This window comes from Ahaetulla prasina, chromosome 3 (assembly GCF_028640845.1).
Source record: "Ahaetulla prasina isolate Xishuangbanna chromosome 3, ASM2864084v1, whole genome shotgun sequence".
Lineage (NCBI taxonomy): Eukaryota > Metazoa > Chordata > Lepidosauria > Squamata > Colubridae > Ahaetulla > Ahaetulla prasina.
In genome coordinates this window covers 77,545,222-77,566,448 of record NC_080541.1, presented here as the reverse complement: position 1 = coordinate 77,566,448, position 21,227 = coordinate 77,545,222, and the positions used below count along the sequence as shown (strand labels likewise).

The 21,227-nt window shown below is 37.4% G+C and overlaps 1 protein-coding gene across 2 annotated transcripts in view; it reads left to right on the top strand.

Annotated features, from left to right (window-relative positions):
* Positions 1 to 9,789: 9,789 nt before the first annotated feature.
* DTNBP1 (dystrobrevin binding protein 1) overlaps positions 9,790 to 21,227 on the top strand; it is a 51,683-nt gene continuing 40,245 nt past the window's right edge. Inside the window, exons 1-6 of one of the 2 annotated variants that reach the window (XM_058178521.1) lie at positions 9,790 to 9,947; positions 13,077 to 13,127; positions 14,339 to 14,389; positions 15,647 to 15,707; positions 17,689 to 17,821; positions 20,601 to 20,733. In XM_058178521.1, coding sequence (XP_058034504.1) covers positions 9,892 to 9,947; positions 13,077 to 13,127; positions 14,339 to 14,389; positions 15,647 to 15,707; positions 17,689 to 17,821; positions 20,601 to 20,733 — 485 coding nt within the window. In that variant the 5' untranslated portion in view covers positions 9,790 to 9,891. The remainder of the gene's footprint in view (positions 9,948 to 13,076; positions 13,128 to 14,338; positions 14,390 to 15,646; positions 15,708 to 17,688; positions 17,822 to 20,600; positions 20,734 to 21,227) is intronic. The other variant, XM_058178522.1, reaches the window with a different exon arrangement.

Genomic DNA, 21,227 nt, shown 5'->3' with positions numbered 1-21,227 from the left:
TAGGATTAGAAGCTATAGAGAAGTATTTTTCTGGTTCTCCTTTCAAAGTGTCCAAAATGAGTTGTCATATTTTCTACATTTTACTATTATACATGTATGACAGGGATCTCCAACCTTGGAAACTTTAAGCCTGGTGGACTCTCAGAATCTCCCAGCCAGCAAAGCTGTTGTTGAAGTTGAAGAGTTGAAGTCCACCAGGCTTAAAGTTGCCAAGGTTGGAGACCCCTGCTGTATGAGATCATATTCTGAATATTATCTGTCTCTCTCATTCAGGGAGATTGGATGATCCTAGATTACAATATGACTAGGACCTTTACTTATTGAAACTTATATGGATGCCTATCTTATATGCCCTAACCTTGGACAGCTCACAGCGGCAAGAATGAAAAAATACTGTATAAGAAACAATATAAAAGCAACATTCACGCCCAACATCAATATCCCAAAGCCAACATCATACCTTGTGTAATTTTATAGACCCTTTCCCCAATTACATCGGTTTGTCGGTCAAACCTGCAGAAGTGGTATCTAAGTAAATATATTCACATAAATGTAAAGCCTGAAATGTTAAGTTACCTGAAGTAATCAAAAATATAAAAAGGTGACTGGTTATATATAACAAATAAAAAAGTTAATCAGATGCTATAAAGAAAAAACCTCCACAAACACTAAAACTTGTAACATCAATGGGCAGATTACACTAACATATCAGTTCTGGCCTCAAAAGATATCCCAAAGGTGCTTTCTCCAACAGGCAATGGGACTTTCTTGATTTCCCCCCCCCCCCCGCCCTTTGAAATGTTTCATTTCTCATCCAAGAAGCTTCTTCAGTTCTAGGATGAGAACTGAAACATTTCAAAGGAAAAAATCAAGAAAGTATAGTTGCCTTTTTGGAAAAAAAAAAAACCACCTTTGGGACAACCATGATTTGGATGATTGAAACTCTCCATAGACATTTCACCTCAAAAGATAAATAGCTCAACCTACTGCAAGTTTTTAACAGGCGAGTACATTGGTGTTACAAGGTTAATAAAAATAGGAACACTACCAGACTCACTTAGACTTTCAAAAAACTCAATTTATTTTGCTGCTATGATATTCTTCCTGTAGCAAGGGATGAATGGAGGAGACACAGCTGAAAAGTAGAGATTCATTTCCTTTTATTCTAAGATCAGCTCACTTATTATCCGTTGAGTCCTAGCTTTTTGATCTAACACAGAAAGTGTACTTCCTGTAGCTTATTGTTTTACTGACAAGTTGTTTTAAACATTAAACAATATGTAACTTGAACATAGCAGTGTATCCTACCAACATATTTTTCTCTCAAGGTTACCGAAGCATTGCTGCAGAAAGGCCTCTACAAAATGGTTTGTACAAAATGGTTTGTACAAAATGGTTATGTACACTGAGAGCATATGCACCAAGACAAATTCCTTGTGTGTCCAATCACACTTGGCCAATAAAAATTCTATTCTATTCTATTAGCACATTAACTAATAATTTCTTATTAGTTGGCTTTACATCTACTTTTGAAACAGCTGCATAAACAGTTCATATACATCTTTATAGTCGTTTGTTAACAGTATGATTTTGTTCAGTTTTTATGGAGATTTATGAAGAGGGCAGATTTGGATCTGCTATCTATAAATATTGCGGATTTCAATTTATTTAGCAATAGGACTCTTTTTCTGCCCTTAGTGAAAGAGGTTGCATGTTGAATTGTGGAATGTTTTTTTTTTGGTACTTTCCCAACTATGAGTTCCATTTTAGCATTTAAATTATTGGGCCAAGGAATTTTTGACATCGACAATTTTACATTGACAAAATTTTAGTAGGAACCGAGGACAAGGTGATAAGGAAAATACTGTATATCATTATTTATTGGAACAGGAAATGTTAGAGGAACAAGTAAAAGAAACCATGTTAACTTGGAGTAAAAATTTTGGCTATGGTATCGATTTAGACAATTGGTAGGATTTATGGGAAAGAAATTTAAAAATTACTCTAGCCACCACATATAAAGAAACTCTGTACAAGATGTTCTATAGGTGGCATTTCCCACCCACAAGACTTGAAAAAATGAGCAAAAATTATTCATCGATGTGTTGGAAGTATGAAGTATCACCGGGGCCTTTTATCATATGTGGTGGGATGCTTTTGGAATGCCCAAAAGCTAAAAAAAATTGACAATGGATAAACCAATGGTTGGAAGAGATATTGACGCAAAATATAGAATTTAAACCAGAAATCTCTTTATTGGGTATTATAAAGGATAAATACAATAACGGTATAACTGTTACATATATTAACAGCAGCAAGACTGGCCTTTTCACAAAAATGGAAAAATAAAGAGATGCCCATAGGAGACGTATTAGCTGAAATCTTAACTTGTGCGGAAATGGACAAATGAACTCAAGGATAAGAGCAAATCAGAGTATTATGAAATCTGGAATAAATTTTATTATTGGATGGAGAAGAGGAAAAATGTTGGGATAAAGGATTATTGATAAGTTGAATGTTTAGAAACTTTTATGTTAGTCGTCTGTGATTGATAAGAATGAACTGGGCATTGATATAACATTCACAGATGAAAGAACCTACGTGTTTGAAATGTGATAAATAACATAAATATGTCTAGCGATAAGAAATTGTATTTGTTGCAAGATAAAAATAGATGAAAATGTCTAAACCAGAGAAGTCAAACCATGTCCAATGTTTTTAAATTTGTATTATTAATAAAAAACTTTTTAAAAAAAGGATAATTTTACATCCTTTATACTAAATTCTCGATGGTAGAGTATAATGTTCTATTTAAAAAAACCTCTCACATCTTAATTAAGGTACTGGCACAACATTTATAGAATAGCTAATAAAAATGTAAAAGTTTAATATCGACTTCCTTTAATTAATTTTTGCAGAATTAATTGCTGTAACAGTATACTAATTCCACAAAATTTCACTTTTCATTAATTTCACAAATTTCCATTTTTTTCCTACTACTACTCAAAAACTCTTTAGAAGCAATAGGTAAATAGCCAAATCGCAGCCTTCCTCGAACTGAAAGCCTTCTGATTTTATCTGCCACGAATTGGGGATGCCTGTCAAACAACCCAACTGGAACATTACAACTAGTCTATAGGTTTTATTTTATTTTATTTTGTCAAAACAGTATATATAAGCATAAGCGTAAAACAACTATACAACATATCAGCGTATATATAATGAAAGGAAACAATAGGACAGGAACGGTAGGCACTTTTGTGCTCTTATGCACGCACCTTAAGAAGTTGGGACTTCTGGGAGACCTCCGGTGGCAATGCAGGCTTCATGGACATCCCTTTGGGATCGTCTGCCCTGGGTTTCGTCAAACTGTCTCTGATAGAGCAAATCGGCTGTCAGATGGTTTGAAAATTCTTCCCCCGGGAGAAGGGGGAGAGAAGAGTGGTCAGGTTTGGGTAGAGCTCCCCGGGAGCCCCTGGAATCAAACCAGGGGACCAAAGGGTGAGAGCCCCCCTCCAGCCTGATGAAGCTCTGTACCCAGGGTGCTTCTGTTTATACATATGATAGCCGTCACCAGGGGAGCCTTTCATCAGGTTCGCCTGCTACGCCAGTTACGCCCCTTTCTGGATCGGGCTTCCTTATGCACGGTCGCTCATGCCCTTGTTACATCCCGCCTGGACTACTGTAATGCTCTCTACATGGGGCTCCCTTGAAGTGTGCCCGAGACTCCAACTGGTCCAGAATGCGGCTGCTGGTGATAGAGGAGCACCTTTGGCTCCCATGTAACACCCCTCCTGCGTAACCTGCACTGGCTCCCAGTGGTCTTCCGGGTTCACTTTAAGGTACTTGTCATCACCTTTAAAACGCTCCATGGCCTAGGGCCGGGATATTTACGGGACCGCCTACTGCCACCATTAGCCTCTCACCGACCAGTGCGCTCTCACAGAGAGGGGCTCCTCCGGGTACCGTCAGCTGAACAATGTCGGCTGGCGACCTCTAGGGGAGGGCCTTCTGTGGGGGCCCCTACCTCTGGAACGAGCTCCTCTGGGGCTTCGTCAACTCCCGATCTCAAGTCCTTCCGCCATGAGCTGAAGACGTTGTTGTTTCAAGAGCAGGACTAGCCTGAATGTAGTTTTTTAAATTGGGATTTTTAAAAAAGGGGTTTAAATGAGGTTTTAAATTTGTATTCAAAAGTCAGAGCATCAATTGAATTCAACTATCTATTCTTTAGCTGTTTTTAATCTATTATATGTTTTCTGTTGTTGTTTTTTGTCTGTGAACCGCCCTGAGTCCTTCGGGAGAAGGGCGGTATACAAATATAATAAATAATAATAATAATAATAATACAGAACGAGAAGCCGCGTCCATTTCTGTGCCGAGGATTATTTTTAAAGAGAACTCAACGCAGACAGAACGAAGCAGGAGGACTAGCAAGAGGAATTTCAAGTAATAAATTCTCGATGGTAGAGTATAATGTTCTATTTACAAAAACCCTCTCACATCTTAATTAAGGTACTGGCACAACATTTATAGAATAGCTAATAAAAATGTAAAAGTTTAATATCGACTTCCTTTAATTAATTTTTGCAGAATTAATTGCTGTAACAGTATACTAATTCCACAAAATTTCACTTTTCATTAATTTCACAAATTTCCATTTTTTTTCCTACTACACTCAAAAACTCTTTAGAAGCAATAGGTAAATAGCCAAATCGCAGCCTTCCTCGAACTGAAAGCCTTCTGATTTTATCTGCCACGAATTGGGGATGCCTGTCAAACAACCCAACTGGAACATTACAACTAGTCTATAGGTTTTATTTTATTTTATTTTGTCAAAACAGTATATATAAGCATAAGCGTAAAACAACTATACAACATATCAGCGTATATATAATGAAAGGAAACAATAGGACAGGAACGCTAGGCACTTTGGTGCTCTTATGCACGCACCTTAAGAAGTTGGGACTTCTGGGAGACCTCCGGTGGCAATGCAGGCTTCATGGACATCCCTTTGGGATCGTCTGCCCTGGGTTTCATCAAACTGTCTCTGACAGAGCAAATCGGCTGTCAGATGGTTTGAAAATTCTTCCCCCGGGAGAAGGGGGAGAGAAGAGTGGTCAGGTTTGGGTAGAGCTCCCCGGGAGCCCCTGGAATCAAACCAGGGGACCGAAGGGTGAGAGCCCCCCTCCAGCCTGATGAAGCTCTGTACCCAGGGTGCTTCTGTTTATACATATGATAGCCGTCACCAGGGGAGCCTTTCATCAGGTTCGCCTGCTACGCCAGTTACGCCCCTTTCTGGATCGGGCTTCCTTATGCACGGTCGCTCATGCCCTTGTTACATCCCGCCTGGACTACTGTAATGCTCTCTACATGGGGCTCCCCTTGAAGTGTGCCCGGAGACTCCAACTGGTCCAGAATGCGGCTGCTGGTGATAGAGGAGCACCTTTGGCTCCCATGTAACACCCTCCTGCGTAACCTGCACTGGCTCCCAGTGGTCTTCGGGTTCACTTTAAGGTACTTGTCATCACCTTTAAACGCCCATGGCCTAGGGCCGGGATATTTACGGGACCGCCTACTGCCACCATTAGCCTCTCACCGACCAGTGCGCTCTCACAGAGAGGGACTCCTCCGGATACCGTCAGCTAAACAATGTCGGCTGGCGACCTCTAGGGGGAGGGCCTTCTCTGTGGGGGCCCCTACCCTCTGGAACGAGCTCCCTCTGGGGCTTCGTCAACTCCCCGATCTCAAGTCCTTCCGCCGCGAGCTGAAGACGTTGCTGTTTCGAAGAGCAGGACTAGCCTGAATGTAGTTTTTTAAATTGGGATTTTTAAAAAAGGGGTTTAAATGAGGTTTTAAATTTGTATTCAAAAGTCAGAGCATCAATTGAATTCAACTATCTATTCTTTAGCTGTTTTTAATCTATTATATGTTTTCTGTTGTTGTTGTTTTTTGTCTGTGAACCGCCCTGAGTCCTTCGGGAGAAGGGCGGTATACAAATATAATAAATAATAATAATAATAATAATACAGAACGAGAAGCCGCGTCCATTTCTGTGCCGAGGATTATTTTTAAAGAGAACTCAACGCAGACAGAACGAAGCAGGAGGACTAGCAAGAGGAATTTCAAGTAATAAATCTTAACTTCGGTCTTTAAATAGCTTTCTTTTGAACTAACTTTCAACCTGAGTGGACCTAAAATGGCGCTCGCAATACACAAAGGAAAGTGAAAGTTAAAGAGCTGTTTGTTAAAGCCATCAGTGTTTTTAGCGATGCTTAAAGCCGCTGTTTCTATTTGATAAAAGACAGTTGGAATTAATTGGAAGAACTATAATTAGTTAATATTTCTGCCAGAGACTGTTGGAGATTTTTAAATATAACTACAAAAGGACAAAGGAAGAGATTTTAAGACCGTGGTTGCAGAGAAATTTAAAAAGACTTTTTACTAATTTTAACTTTAAGAAATAACTGCTTGTGGTTTTTTTTCTTTTTACCTTTTTTTCTATCACAGTGTTTAAGAAGAAAAGTTTGCTGATTTTTTTTTCTTTTTGGTAGATTATACAGTTTAAAAATGGCTCTTAAGCAAACAGAATTAACTACTACTAAAATCTTGGAAATTTCTTCAGTTCAGATACGGAAATTAAAAGAAGATATCAAGGAAGGTTTAAGGAATTTTTTACAGGAACTTTTGGAGGCTCATCTTTTAGAAATAGATCAAAAATTTAATGAAATGGAGAAAGAAATATCGGATTTTAAAGATATGGTGGAAGAGCAGAGGAGGGATATGAAAATGGTAAAGGATACAATTACGCCATTATTGATATCTAGTATTCAGATGGAGGAAACACTGGGAGAACTTAATCAAATTAATTTAGACTTGCAAAGGAAAATAGAGGAAGTTCAAATGAATCAAATTAATTTGAATTTAGAGAATAAAATAGATGATATTCAGGTTAAGGTGGATAGGGCAGATGAAGAAAGGGTTATATTACAATATAGATTAATGGAATATGCTATAAGGGTGTGGGGATTAAAGGAATGCAGGCAGGAAAATTTAAAAGAGATTTTTATTCAGGCCTTTGCTCAGATAAATGGAGTAGAACCAGAAGATTTTGAAGTTAATATTGAAAAAATCTATCGTGTTAATTCTTGGTTGGCAAAGCAGAAGCGATTACCGAGAGATGTGGTTATTTATTTTACAACTAAGAAGATTAGGTATGGAATTTTACAAGCATTTTATAAAAATAAATTTCAAATATTATGACAAGATATAATAATGATGAAGGAAATTCCTCCTAAAATGTTAAGAAAGAGAAAAGAATTTGCCTTTTTAGTGGATGAGAAACATCAGATATATTTTAGATGGGAGGTTCCAGCTGTTTAAACAGTGAATTATAAAGGAAGAAAGTATTTTCTTAATACAGTTTTTAAAGCAAGAGATTTTTACACCAATGTATTAAAGATTGGAAATCCTTTATTGCTAGATGTTAAGCTGATTGGTGAGCAGATGGTGGAAAATGTGTAAGATTGAAGACAAGGGGCAGGGGAATGCTTAAGATGTGTTTGTGATGGTATTTTTTTTAATATATAGGGTTTAATTTTTATAATGGACTTATTTTGGGTATAAGTTATAGGTGTTATTTAGTAGTGTTATTGTTATAATTGATATATTTTGGATATAAATTATAGGTGTAATTTTAGGGGTATTATTTGATATATGTGACGTACAAAGAAATGGGAAGATGGAATATTATTTAATTTTGGAGGATAGATAGTAAAATTTATGAATTTGGATTAAATATTATATTTGAGAGATTGTTTATGGATGTAATGTTGCCATTTGGTCAAACAGAATTTAATTGTTATAATTGATATATTTTGGATACAATATAGCTTTAATATTAATATTAGCAATGTATGTTGTATGATGTATGTAAGTATGTAAGTAACAATGTATGATGTATGTAAGTGATATCAAAGATATGAGAAGATAGAATATTGTTTATTTTTGGAGATTGGATAGTAAAATCTAAGAATTTAAGCTGGAAATATGAATTATATTTGAGAGACAGTTTAAGGAAGAAAGGTATATTATAGAAGAATTTCTGATGAATACTGGAAGATGGAACGTTGTTTTGGTGTTGATCGATGAAGACTGGATATTAAAAACTATGTATTTTATCGATGAACTGGAAATACCAATTTAATCGGAAGATTCTGAAGACTTCAGGAGTGGAATGGACTGATATATACTTGGTGTTGATTGAGGAAGACTGGATATTAAAAACTCTGTATTTTAACTATGAACTGGAAATACCAATTTAATCGGAAGATTCTGAAGACTTTAGGAGTGGAATGGACTGATATATAATGGATTGGAAGAAGAATGTATTTTTTTGTTTCTGGAAGGGGAGTTAAGGTTTTAGAGAGAGGAGTGACTATGGATTATGATTTATGTTGTATTTTAATTTATGATTGTTAATTTTATACCCTGTACTTTGTTCTGGGAAGTCTGGGGGGGGGAAGGGGGGAGGGGGGGAAGGGGGGGGGGGGGGGTTGGAAGATGAAGGATTAATGTACAGGAATGATTGAAGATATGTAATTAACAAATAGAAATAATTTGAAATAAAATCGGGGCTGCTCAGCTGCCATTTCAGAAGGGAATGGGAAGGGAAAGAGGAGTAGAGAGAGTGAAGGAAGAATATAGGTAGGAAAGAGAGAGGTAGAAGAGGGGGAAAGGAGAGGAAGAAGAAAGAGGAAAGAGAGAAGGTTAGAAAGGGTGGAAGAAGAGAAGAGTGGGGAAGGAGGAGAGGAAGTAGAAAAGTGAAGGAGAGGAAGGATGAAGAAAGTAGAAGAAGGTAGAGAAGGGAGGAGGAAAGGTTTTGTTAAGGAAGGAAGTGGTAGCTGGGCAGGCCCGAATAAGTAACAAATGAAAGTTAATAAAAAAAGTTGGGATTTCTTTTTTTAAAGTTAATTTAAAAAAAGTTGGGATTTCTTAAGAGTTAAGATCGTAGTTTCTCTTTGCACACGAGAAGGGAACACCAGTGATTGATGCCGGCCACATATTTTACAGTGTAGATTGGACACACAGCTACAATTATGAAAAGTTATCTTCCCGCGCACGCCACTAATCGCGATTTCCCCAAAGATCTGGGAGGAAAAAAAAATCTCTTTTATTAGAAAGAGCTCAGTTAGATCAGCAGTTTCTTTCTTTCTCGGATTTTTAGGGTTGCGGGAGATTTTTTGGGAGAGGGGAAAAGAGCCAGCGCTCCATTGAAGGGCAGATAAATATTGCAATTGTTACTGCATTATTTTTTTTAGCCAGAAGTCTTCCAAACTTGGCAAATTTAAGACTTGTGGACTTCTCCAGCCAGCATGGCTTAGCCAGATCGAGCTGAGTTTCCAGGAAAGGCTCTTTCGTCTGCGGAAACTCGGAACCTTAATTAAGGAGCGCTATGTTTTAAAAGCAAACGCCTATATGTTGGGCGCCCTTCGCGCCCGACTAATCGCGACAGGAGGCTGTTTATAATGGAGAAGAAAAGCAAGAGGCGGATACCGTTGTGAAATAAAGCAACCGGGAGGGTGGAGCATCGAGCTCATAGAACCCTATATTCTTTGAACCGGGAAGCGGGGGGGTGGAAGAGGGGGGGTGAGAAGAACTTCAAGGCGGGATTGGCCAGCCCTGAGGGGGTGGAACTTCGACTGACAAGCGGAGCGCATGAAGGACAGCCGACGACGAAGCGGCGTTCTCATTGGATGCTCGTTTGAAGTCCCGCCCCGCCGCGGCCCCGCCCGCCCGCGTCCCGTGCTTCCTGGGTGCCGCAGTGGAGTTGAGGCGGCCAGCTCCGGGGATTTGGCGGCGGCGCCCGCGCGCGCCGTTTTTCCCGAGCGGGAGATGTTGGAGAGTTTGCGCGAGCGGCTCCTGAGCGTCCAGCAGGATCTGAGCTCCGGGTGAGGGGGCGACCGGGGAGGGGAAAGGCGGTTGCGGCTCCCCTTATAATGCTCCCGGAGAGACGCGGGGAGGGCGACGTTCGCTCGGTGGAGCTATGGAAGTGGTGGGCTGAAGTCGGGGCACCGGGAAGGCTTGAATCGCCGAAACCTGGGGTTTTTTTTTTTTTTGGTCCCGGAAGGGGGTCGCATTCCCGAAGAAGTCCCCCAAACTGCGTCAGTCTCTCCGGCAAGCAAACGCAAAGGGGCGGTGGGGGTAACACCTGACGCTTTTACGGGCGAATAAGCCTCCTCCGGACCCGGTGGGCTGAATTTAAAGGTCTTAACTCTGCTGCAGGCGTAGGCGCTCCGTAGATAAACCCCGTTGTAATTCCCTGAGACTTAACTCTTGAGTAAATAAAAAAGGGACGGGGTTGTAAGACGTACGGTATGCGGGGTAGTAGTAGCAACCTTTCTTGATCAGAACAGGTAGTCCTTGACTTACGACCACAGTGGAGCCCAACGTTTATGCTGCTAAGTGAGATAGTTAAGTTTGAGTTTTGCCTCATTTTACCACTTTGCTTGCCACCGTCGTTAAGTGAAGCCCTGCGGTTGTTAGGCTAGTTACATGGTTGTTAATGGAATCTGGCTTCCCCATTGACTTTGCTTGTCAGAAGGTTGCAAAAGGGGATCACATGACCCTCCCAGGACACTTTAACCTAGTGGTGGGTTCTCCCTGGTTCGGGAGAGCCGTTAGCGAAGATGTTGAAGTGACAGCGAACCGGTTTGCTCCGACCGTCATATGGGCCCTCTCGCCTGCCCCTGCGCTATACCTACCTTTAGTCCTCCGTTTTTAGCCCAGCTGAAAGCCGCAACAGAGCGGATTGCACTGCCTCAGCTGTTTAGAAAATCAATATGCTTGCGCGATGCGCAAATTTGGTGCACATACAAACAAAGCGAGCACATGCACGCCGGTCACATGCAAAGCGCGTGCACGAGGCGAACCGGTGGTAACACTGGTTAGAACCCACCACTGCTTTAACTGTCATAAATATGAACCACTTGCTGGGAATCTGAATTTCGATCACATGACCATGGGGATGCTGCCATGGTCGTAAGTGTGAAAAGCGGTGATAAGTTACATTTTTTCAGTGCAATTGTAACTTTGAACAGTCACTAAACAAACTGTTGTAAGTCGAGGATTACTTGTACTGTACTTAAGTTCAACCATATGTACTTATGGTTGAATTTAAGTACATAAGTTGGTTGAACATATGCCTTAAAAAGGCTTTCCCTTTTTAATGTAGTATTATAAACTGTCCTGCGTTTTGGAGGTGGACTCCCTCCAAAATGCATTTTAAATTTTCTGATATGCTTACATAATAATGAACACTTCTTTCTTCTGTTTTTTTTTAAAACCACTGATTTAATTTCGATTTGTTAGTTAATAGCCTAATATGTTTTAAGATATTGTAGTGTGAGAGATATTAGTATGGTACAATACAGTGTACCTGAAAGCAATGCATGATTGTTTTAAAAGTAATTCTAGTCCTTTAAAGGATGCTCCAGCTAAAATCAATAGGTTTTAAGTAAATGTAAGATGCAAGCCTATGGTACAGTTCTGTTTTCTTCCAATGCTCTTATGGCTTTGTGGTCAGATTTTATAAAAATGGCCGTTCCCCCCCCCCCCCCCCCATAGCCAGTATGACAAAAATTTTAGTTGTACCTCTTAAGAAATCTTTTTCCCAGCTGCAGTTTTGTTTACACTGTTGCTTCATGCCACTTTTTAGAAACCAGTGGAATCAGATTATGTTGGTAACAATCTAGCATGTTGAGGGCTAGAATCGCAAATGGCTCTGCATTGCCCGAGCAATGCTAATCTAATGATTCCTACTAAGACAGACTGTACTGTAATACGTCGATGAGTATTCTTAGTCATCCAGGTAGAATTGTCTGCAAGTTGAGTCATGATAATTGGACTTCTTCAGACTGAAGAAGAGAAGCTTCTAGGATAAGCAGTGAAACATCTGAAATCAACAAGGAAATAAGGCCAATTGCCATGACTTAATCCTTCAAACAATTCTATCTGGATGACTGATAATCTTTATTGACATATTGCCATGCATTTTGGGGAAGAAACTCTGAGGTGGTGCAGGAATAACCCTAAGAATTTGAGGAATTGGAACATTGGCTGCTCATCCCTACTTGGATGAGCAGCAAATCATCTCAAATCAATAAAACAATAAGTCCAGTTGCTGTGACTCAACTTTCAGACTATATACAATGATCCAAACACAAGTTACATTGAACAATCTATATTTAAAAGAATGATATATTCCAGAATGCCTTAGGCAAAATTATTTTCCTTATTTTTCAAACTGTAATAGATTTTTTTTCATAGAGGAGCTGTGCAGTTTTCTGTTTAAATATATAACAGTCTATGGCTGTGTTGCTATAATTTTTATGTATTTTAGTAACTACTTGATATCTGGTAGGCATCTTACAGTGTCATTTGTCTATCTTTTCAGTGACTAAACTGACGATGAAAGTTTTAATATTACATGCTTTGCAATTTCAAAAAAAAAAGATTGGAATAGTATAGATTACATTACTTAACTGAAGTTATCTACTGCAAATCAAGGTCTATTTCAAAATCGTAACCCCTGTTAGATGTAAACATTGAAATTCAGATGAAAGTTTACATTTGAAATTTGTGAAAAATGCTTCTTTGTTAATAAATGAAAGTGGAGAGTATGTTAATAGAAACAATGGAAAATTAACAGTGAAAGTGAAGAAATATCCATAAAAGATAACCTTTAAAAAAAATTAAAATATTCTATTCTAGTGAGGATGTTTTCTTGATATGGGGAAGATTAAAAAAAGATATTTGTGGCACAGTGTGTTCACAACACTTCAGAATTATGACTTCTGCTTCATGTGCCGAACAAGATATAGGTTTGGAAAGAAGATGGAATAGCAACAGGAAAGCATCAGGATTGATGCAATACCTGGACACAGGTTTGTAGTGTTATTTTTAGGTGATAGAAGGAATACAAGGGGATTGGTACATTCAGTGAATTGGTATTATAAACATTGAAAAATTTAATTGGGACCCTTAATCAACTTTTCCTCTCTTGACACATGTTTTTCCAGGCTGAAGATCTTCAGTGACAAATCAAGAGAAGCTAAAATAAATAAACAGAGGTATTGCTAAATATTTTAACATTATACTTGTAAAATCTATTTTCATTTCAAAATTGTTCAAATATTCAGAACATATATTCAATTTCTGTTTTGGTATTGCTTGCAGAGCTTTAAAATGTGATGTTTTTGTACAATAATCTATTATATAATATTGCATATTATATAAAGAGCAGTTGCGGGAATAGAGTATGTCTAGTTTGATGAAAAGAAGGACTTGGGGTAACATGATAGCATTGTTCCAGTATCTCAGGGGCTGCCACAAAAAAGAGGGAGTCAAGCTATTCTCCAAAGCACCTGAGGGCAGGACAAGAAGAAATGGGTGGAAACTAATCAAAGAGAGAAGCAACCTAGAACTAAGGAAAAAATTTCTGACAGTTAGAACAATTAATCAATGGAACAACTTGCCTCCAGAAGTTGTAAATGCTCCAACACTGGAAGTTTTAAAGAAGAGATTGGATTCTTTTGTCTGAAGTGGTGTAGGGTTTCCTGCCTAAGCAGGGGGTTGGACCAGAAGACCTCCAAGGTTCCTTTCAACTCTGTTATTCTATGTTCCAGTCATTATTATTATACCCAAAGTATGCGTGCCATTTTAGAAAGCTGCCCTGTATCATAGTTACATATTACATTGGTACAGGTGTCCTTGCTTAATGATTGCCCTGCTTAGTAACTTCAAAGTCATGATAGTGCTGAAAAAGTAACTTTATGACTGGTCCTTGCACTTATGACTGTTGCAGCATCAGGCATTTTGCATCTGGTGGATGTATATGATTGCTACTGCATCCTGCCATCACATGATCACCAGTTGCATAACTTACAACCAGCTTATGACAAGCATAGTCAATCTAGAAGCTGGCAGTAAAATTGTAAGGTGTAATCATATTATTTCTCTCTTAATGGCTGCATTGCTTAGCAATGGACTTGTCGGTCGCAATTGTGGTCATTGAGCAAGGACTACCCGTATTCTGTAGAAGTTTATATTCACAAGAGGAGACATAACTATGCCATTGCAAAGAATAAAAGTTGTTCGATATGACAGCTTAGAATTTTCTAGAGGTCAAGCCAAACAAATAAAAATTGCATTTCCAGCTGAACACTGCTGATGTTGTAATTGTCCTTTGATTTTTTTTTGTTTTAAAAAATGATTTGTGGATCCTCAGATCCTAAAGAACAAAATTAAAGTCATTAAGATGTGCCTATAATTTTTATTACAGGACCGCACAGAGTTTGCCCGAATTTTCTGCTGGTTTAGTTTTGCTGAGTAGGTATGTTTCTTCTTTAAACTTTCACTGTTTTATGATAAAGTTATGATTTCCTTATTTTTCTGGAGCCAGAGATATAGTTACAATATATGTAGGGTATTTCCTTACTTTTATATTGTTTTATTAATTGAAAAGCAATAAATAATAGTAATAAAATCAGTAATCTCACTGATACAATGACTTTAATCTGTTAATAATTAAAAATACACTAAACGCTCAGAGTATTTATGAAATGCAGAACTTTAGCTTTTGTGCAGTTCCTGGGAATTTCAAAGTATTAAAAAGACAACTGTATACTTGAATCAACTGATTGTTAGGGTAACTGTGCACTAATTTGTTTGTAAATTGAATATATGTGACTTGTCTCCAAGAAATGACATATAATAGCACCCTTTTATCACAATCCTATTCATATTTTTGAGTTAAATCCCATTGAATTTACATCCCAAATGGGTGATGATTATAATCTAAATTTAGCTCCATGAATAATGTAACCACAAATTTCATATTGATAATACAAAAAACAGTACTTAGATAAAGTTACTAATTTTCAGATTTAACCCTAACCCTTGTTGCTGGTATCCTTAAGATTTATATTGACTGTTTCCCTATGACTATCATTAAGTGTTGTACCTTATGATTCTTGACGAATGTATCTTTTCTTTTATGTACACTGGGAGCATATGCACCAAGACAAATTCCTTGTGTATCCAGTCACACTTGGCCAATAAAGAATTCTGTTCTGTTCTATTCTATTCTATTCTATTTTATTCTATTCTATTCTATTCTATTCTATTCTATTCTATTCTATTCTATAAGCACATATTTTTGATTTTAAGGAAAATTTATCCCTTTTTAAAGAAAGCTTATTTTCTACTTTTCCCCATTTTTATTTTATTTGTGAAAGTGTAAATTGGTTGTTTAAAATTATCTACATGACTTATATTTAGAGTTTTCCAAATCTGTAGGTTTATTATTTATTTATGTTGGGTAAGTGACCACAGGAGAAGCTCAACTTTCATTTAAAATATGTGATGTTGACTTTTGCTGATCTTTTTGCTGATCTTACTATAAAATTCTGAAACATGCTAATCTAAAAAAGATTCTGTAATGTTGTAGTGTTTCTATAAAAATAAAGCTAAGCTGTAACAATATCCATAGGTTATATATAATAAAAAATAAGAACGTCACATCAGCAGCATTTGATATGTTTACGTTTAAGTATAAATATTAATGCTATTTCTGTTTCCTTTTGGGAAGGTATGAAGATTCCTGGGCAGCACTTCACAAAGGAGCAAAAGAGTGTGCAAAAACTGGAGAGGTGATATATACACATAATATGGAAAAGTTTAATTAAAAATGAGTACTGCTATTTCAACGTTTAGTATTTATGAATTAAACATAGCTGTTACTTAAATGAATATTCTCTGTATATTCTCTATATTTGCAGAACCTTGCATTACAGTTTTAGAGCTCTATAGTGTTAAAATATATGTGGCAACTTAGTAGTATCTCAGGTATAATGCAAATTGACGACATGCAGGTTTAAAGCCAGTTATTATACAATAAGTACAGTATTTGTATCACAAAATGATACCTTTGCATAAAGTACATGGTTGTTTATGATCCTTCTGAGTTCTAAACACTCATCAGAAAAGCTGCACTGGAATCTTTGAAAATAACTAAGCTAAAACTTTTGCAATACAAATGTAAATTATCAAATACTGGTAGTCCTTGACTTAAAACCATTCATTTAGCGACAGTTAGAAGTTATAACCACACTGAAAAAAGTGACTTACAACCATCGCAGAATCCCCAGAGTCATAGGATCAAAATTTGGCCATTGGTCATTGGCATATATACTTATGACAGTTGCAGGGTCCTCGGGTCATGTAATTGCTATTTATGCCTTTCCCAGCCAGCTTCCACAGGCAAAGTCAATGGAGGGGGGGGAGCTGGTTTTGCTTAATGACCGCATGATTCACTTAATATCTGCACTGATTAGCATAGCCATGGTGAAAAAGATTGTAAAATCGAACGTGACTTAACAACTGCCTTGTTTAGTGACAGAAATTCTGGTCCCAATTGTGGTTGTAAGTTGAGGACTACCAGTACTCTGTTTAGTCATTCTCTATTTGTAATCATGAAGACATAGTTTCTAAACATTCTACAAAGGTAATCACATGTATATGTATTGTAATTGTGTTAAAAATGTATACATACACACACATACAAACAAACGTGTGTGTGTAGAGAATATTTTGGATTATGAAAATTATTTGAATTTTTAAAGTACAGTCTTATCTATCAGCATCACTATTCAGAACATTTTAGGAATACATCTGAGTTCTTGAACCACCAACTCAGTAGTGGTTTAGACAAAATCTATTTCCTTTTCCTCTCAATGCAATTCAATATAACATTGATTGCAGTACATTTGATACCTCATGATTTTATTTGAATTAGATATTAAACTAAAGACAACACCTAAAGACACCAACCGTGTTCACATAAACATATATAGCAAATATTATATTAGTGTTGTCGAAAATGCAATATTGATTCAGAAATTCAAATAGTTTTTAAAATGATTTGACTCATTTTCCAGAGTAAAATGTTAAATCTGATGCCTTTGTAAAACATGTCTGGATTTTGATATAGTTTGTTTTCTGAATTAATTTAGAGGCACTGGATTAGTTAAACATCAAAACTGAATTGACAGTTTTGTATTGTTTATTTTGATTCACTGCGCTGAATTCAATCCAGATGAACATTAGATTTATGGCTCTGTTTCTTTTAACTATCTCAGGGATTTGTTGAATAAGACATAGCATGCAGTGCTAAAACTCGGGAAACCCCATTATACTTACCGAGATATATGAAGCTGCATTATTTATACTTACAGTAGATTTATTTGCTCCAGTTCCTTAGCTTTGAATGTCCTTGTTTTAATGGCATCTTAGATGTTTGAAGAAAGAAAGTACTGTATGTAAGACAAGATTTGGCAAGAGTATATAAACTTGAAAATCTATCAGGACAAATAATTAGTCATATATTTATACATTTTTAACAGACTCAAAATAGTTGCAAAAAGGACATTTTTTATCAGTTTTTTACTATGCTGAAATATATTGAATTTAATTGAAAACTATGAGGTCATAGAATTAATTGCTCTGAATTATTTTACTTGCAGCTAAGTGGGAATGGAACTCTGCAGCTTGGAAACCATTTAAGGCTTTAGCTTGAAAACTAAACAAGAAATATGCTATTTATAATTATATTCTTGACTTTAATAATTTCAGCTGGTGGATAGTGAAGTTGTAATGCTTTCTGCTTATTGGGAGAAAAAGAGAAGTGGTCTCTTGGACCTTGAAGACCAGCTCCAACAAATTCCAGGATTTCTGGCAGGCTTGGAATCTACAACAACTAGCCTTGGTAAGCATGCCTTCAGTTTGTTTCTTATTTATAGAATTAGATACAGGGGCAGGTTCCAAATCCTGTCGCTACTGGTTTGCTCATGCGCGCACGCACACTTCTATGCATGCGCAGAAGCATCCAGGCAGATGGCAGAGCCTCCCGCCACTGCTACTACCAGTTCGCCTGGTAGCAACCCACCACTGGTTAGATACTCTATAAATACTTAGATCATTAAAAAGAAGATATCATTGCATCACTGCTACTTGTTAAAGATGATAGGTATATTTACTTTTGACTGAATCCAACCCCCAATTACCGTATTTTTCAGAGTATAAGGCACACTTTTTTCCCTCCTAAAAGAGGCTGAAAATTTGGGGGCATCTTATACTCCGAATGTAGCTTTTTCAAAGCTTTTTTTCAGCCCTAATGAGGTGCTAGCAAGTGAAGCATCAACCTCCTACTCTCAGCTGTGCTTTAGAAGCTTTTTTTCAGTGAAGTGATCTTCTGTACTTTGCCTGCTCCCTCCAACTCTCAGCTGTGAAGCTTTTTTCAGCCCTAATGAGGCGCTAGCGGGTGAAGGGATCTCCATGGTTTGCCTGCTTTTCTCATTGCTTCTCTGTCCAAAGATCAGTTGTGCTTTAGAAGCTGTTTTTTTCTCCCCAAGCAGGGGATAAAAACCAGCAAACTAATGTGCTGAAGCTGACCAGACTAAGGATGCTAACCAGATGAATACCCGGTAGGCAGATTTCCCCCCGCCCCCCAATTTTCCTCCCCAAAAACTAAGCTTATACTTCAGTGCGTCTTATACTCTGAAAAATATGGTAAATCATTTTATTCACAGGAGGGGGCATATTATTTTAGGAGGGTGCAATATTGCAGACTTTGAAAAATCCTGTTATAAGCAAATATAACTTAGGTGTATTTTTAAAATTACTCAGCAGGAGGTCCTCAAGGACTAGTTTTTTTTCAAATCGTTGCCGTGAGTTTAGCTTTTTTTTTTATTATTGGTGCTAATCCTTTTTGTTGAGAACAGAACAGCTAGGCAATATCATTAGCAGGACAGCTCAAATGAATATTAATTTGAGCATAGACTTGCAAATGATGCTATAAAAACAGTAAACAGAAAAGAAAGATGAAATCCAGAAAAATGTAGCTGGATGGTGGAAAGCTATAATGCTTGCAATTTCAAACAGATGAAGGAGGAAGCGGTAGACTGTAAAGTCAGTTTTTGCTAATATGATAATGCACCCAATTATCATTAAAGCCACAAAAGGAAATGCCCTGTCTCCAACACTGACAACAGAAAAGACATGGTGCCCACTTTTGGCATCTACAAATGTCTTTGCTTATGGAAGACACCAGCGTTTTGGGGCCTGCTGCATCAAGATTCATCAAAACTAGTAAATGGGGGCTCATTTGTAATTTGTTTCACGGATGATGATTTTCTTACATTAATCAAGGGTCCTTGAGTGGCTCAGACTGCTAAGACAGTCTGTTATTAACAGCAGCTGCTTGCAATTACTGCAGGTTCAAGCCCCACCAGGCCCAAGGTTGACTCAGTCTTCCATCCTTTATAAGGTAGGTAAAATGAGGACCCAGATTGTTGGGGGCAATAAGTTGACTTTGTATATAATATACAAATGGATGAAGGCTATTGCTTGACATAGTGTAAGCCGCCCTGAGTCTTCGGAGAAGGGCGGGATATAAATGCAAATAAAAAATAAAAAAAATTGTATTTTAAAAGTATTCTAAAGGTCTCTGTTAAGGTTTTGAAGGGATTTGTGAAAGCCTGCCCTTGAAAAAAGAGCTGAATTTTATGTCAAAATTCTGAATTTATTTTAGTTTTGATTCTCTGAGACGGAAAATGAATTCTGAGCTTGCCATCTTACCTTTCACTATAATGCAGAATATTGAGCACAGTGATGAAGGGGAATGAAAGGTTGGCGTTCCATTTTCTGGTGTCCTTATGCAGTGCTACAGGTGCAGAAATCATTAGCAGATGTAATTCTTCTGAGAATTACCATGATTGCAATACTTTTTATGGGTTAGAGCTGCCAAATTGATATTTTCAGTTTTGGATTAGTTTGAGAAATAAACTGAATTATTTTTGATTTGGGGAAAAATAAGTAGTTAAATGCTCAGGAGCTTCATTTCTTGAATAATTATTTTAGAAAACCCTTGAAAAACATTGTGTATTATAGCATTAGTACTTATATACCGCTTCACAGTACTTTACAGCCCTCTCTAAGTGGTTTACAATATCAGCATATTGTCCTCAACAACAATCTGGGTCCTCATTTTACCGACCTCGGAAAGATGGAAGGCTGAGTCAACCTTGAGCCTGGTGAGATTCGATCTGCCAAGTTGCAGGCAGCCGGCAGTCAGCAGAAGTAGCCTGTAGTACTGCATTCTAACCACTGTGCCACCGTGGCTCTTTTGTAACCAACTGTCTCAATTAGTCTTCTCCAAATTGCCTGAGGGAGAGATAAATTAAGATTGAAAGGAAAGCAGGTGTCCTGTGACACTTCCTCTTTCCCTTTAATATGTCATTTGCTTTACCAATTTTATCATGGTGTCTGTGAAGTGGAAAGGAGAATTTCCCATGAACTAGCTAGCATGGAAAAAAATTGTCCTTGATTGTTCGTATGTTTCTTTCTCGAAATGTTCTGTTTCTGGGGTTCTGGTAGTTTATGTTATAATGCATGAGGTTGTTTAGCATGAAATTGTATCAGAAGTGATCACGATCTATTTGAGAAGTGATACTTACATACCTTGTTTGAATGTTTCATTAACAAAGTCCAACTGGAAGCACATTTTAAAGAAATGGAGCATCATTTATTACATCTTGAAGATCTTTGTGGACAGTGCGAATTGCAAAGATACAAGCATATGCAAATATTACAGTGTGAAAATTACAAGAAGACAAAAAGGTAGGCTTGAATATATTTGATTTACTCACAGAATCCTTTCTATCTTATGTGTAAGCAAACATATTAAACTAACTTTATCTTAAGGATTGCAAATACTTTCATACATGTAGCATTCTTTGTGGAAAATTATTAAAATACCTCCTGCTTAAAGTAGGAGTAGCTGGCTGCTGGAAACTTCTTCTAAATGAATGTGTTTCAACTTTTACCATGTAGGCATTAGAAAAACATTTTGATTTGTTTCTTTATTCATCCTTTATTCATCGTGGTCTCCTGATCTGTCACATTTTTTTAGTCTCTTAGTAGAGAGGGAAAAAATATTATTGCAATAGTAGACACCAGCTATTTTTGGATGACCTGAAATGTTAAATTTGTTTTTCAAGTTGTCTCTTTTCTCAAGAAAATCAGAGTATCTCACTTTCTGTTGGCAAATAATTGTAAGATGAATAGCTGTTAGGAATAAACTTGAAACAATTGATCACAAGGGAATCCATGAT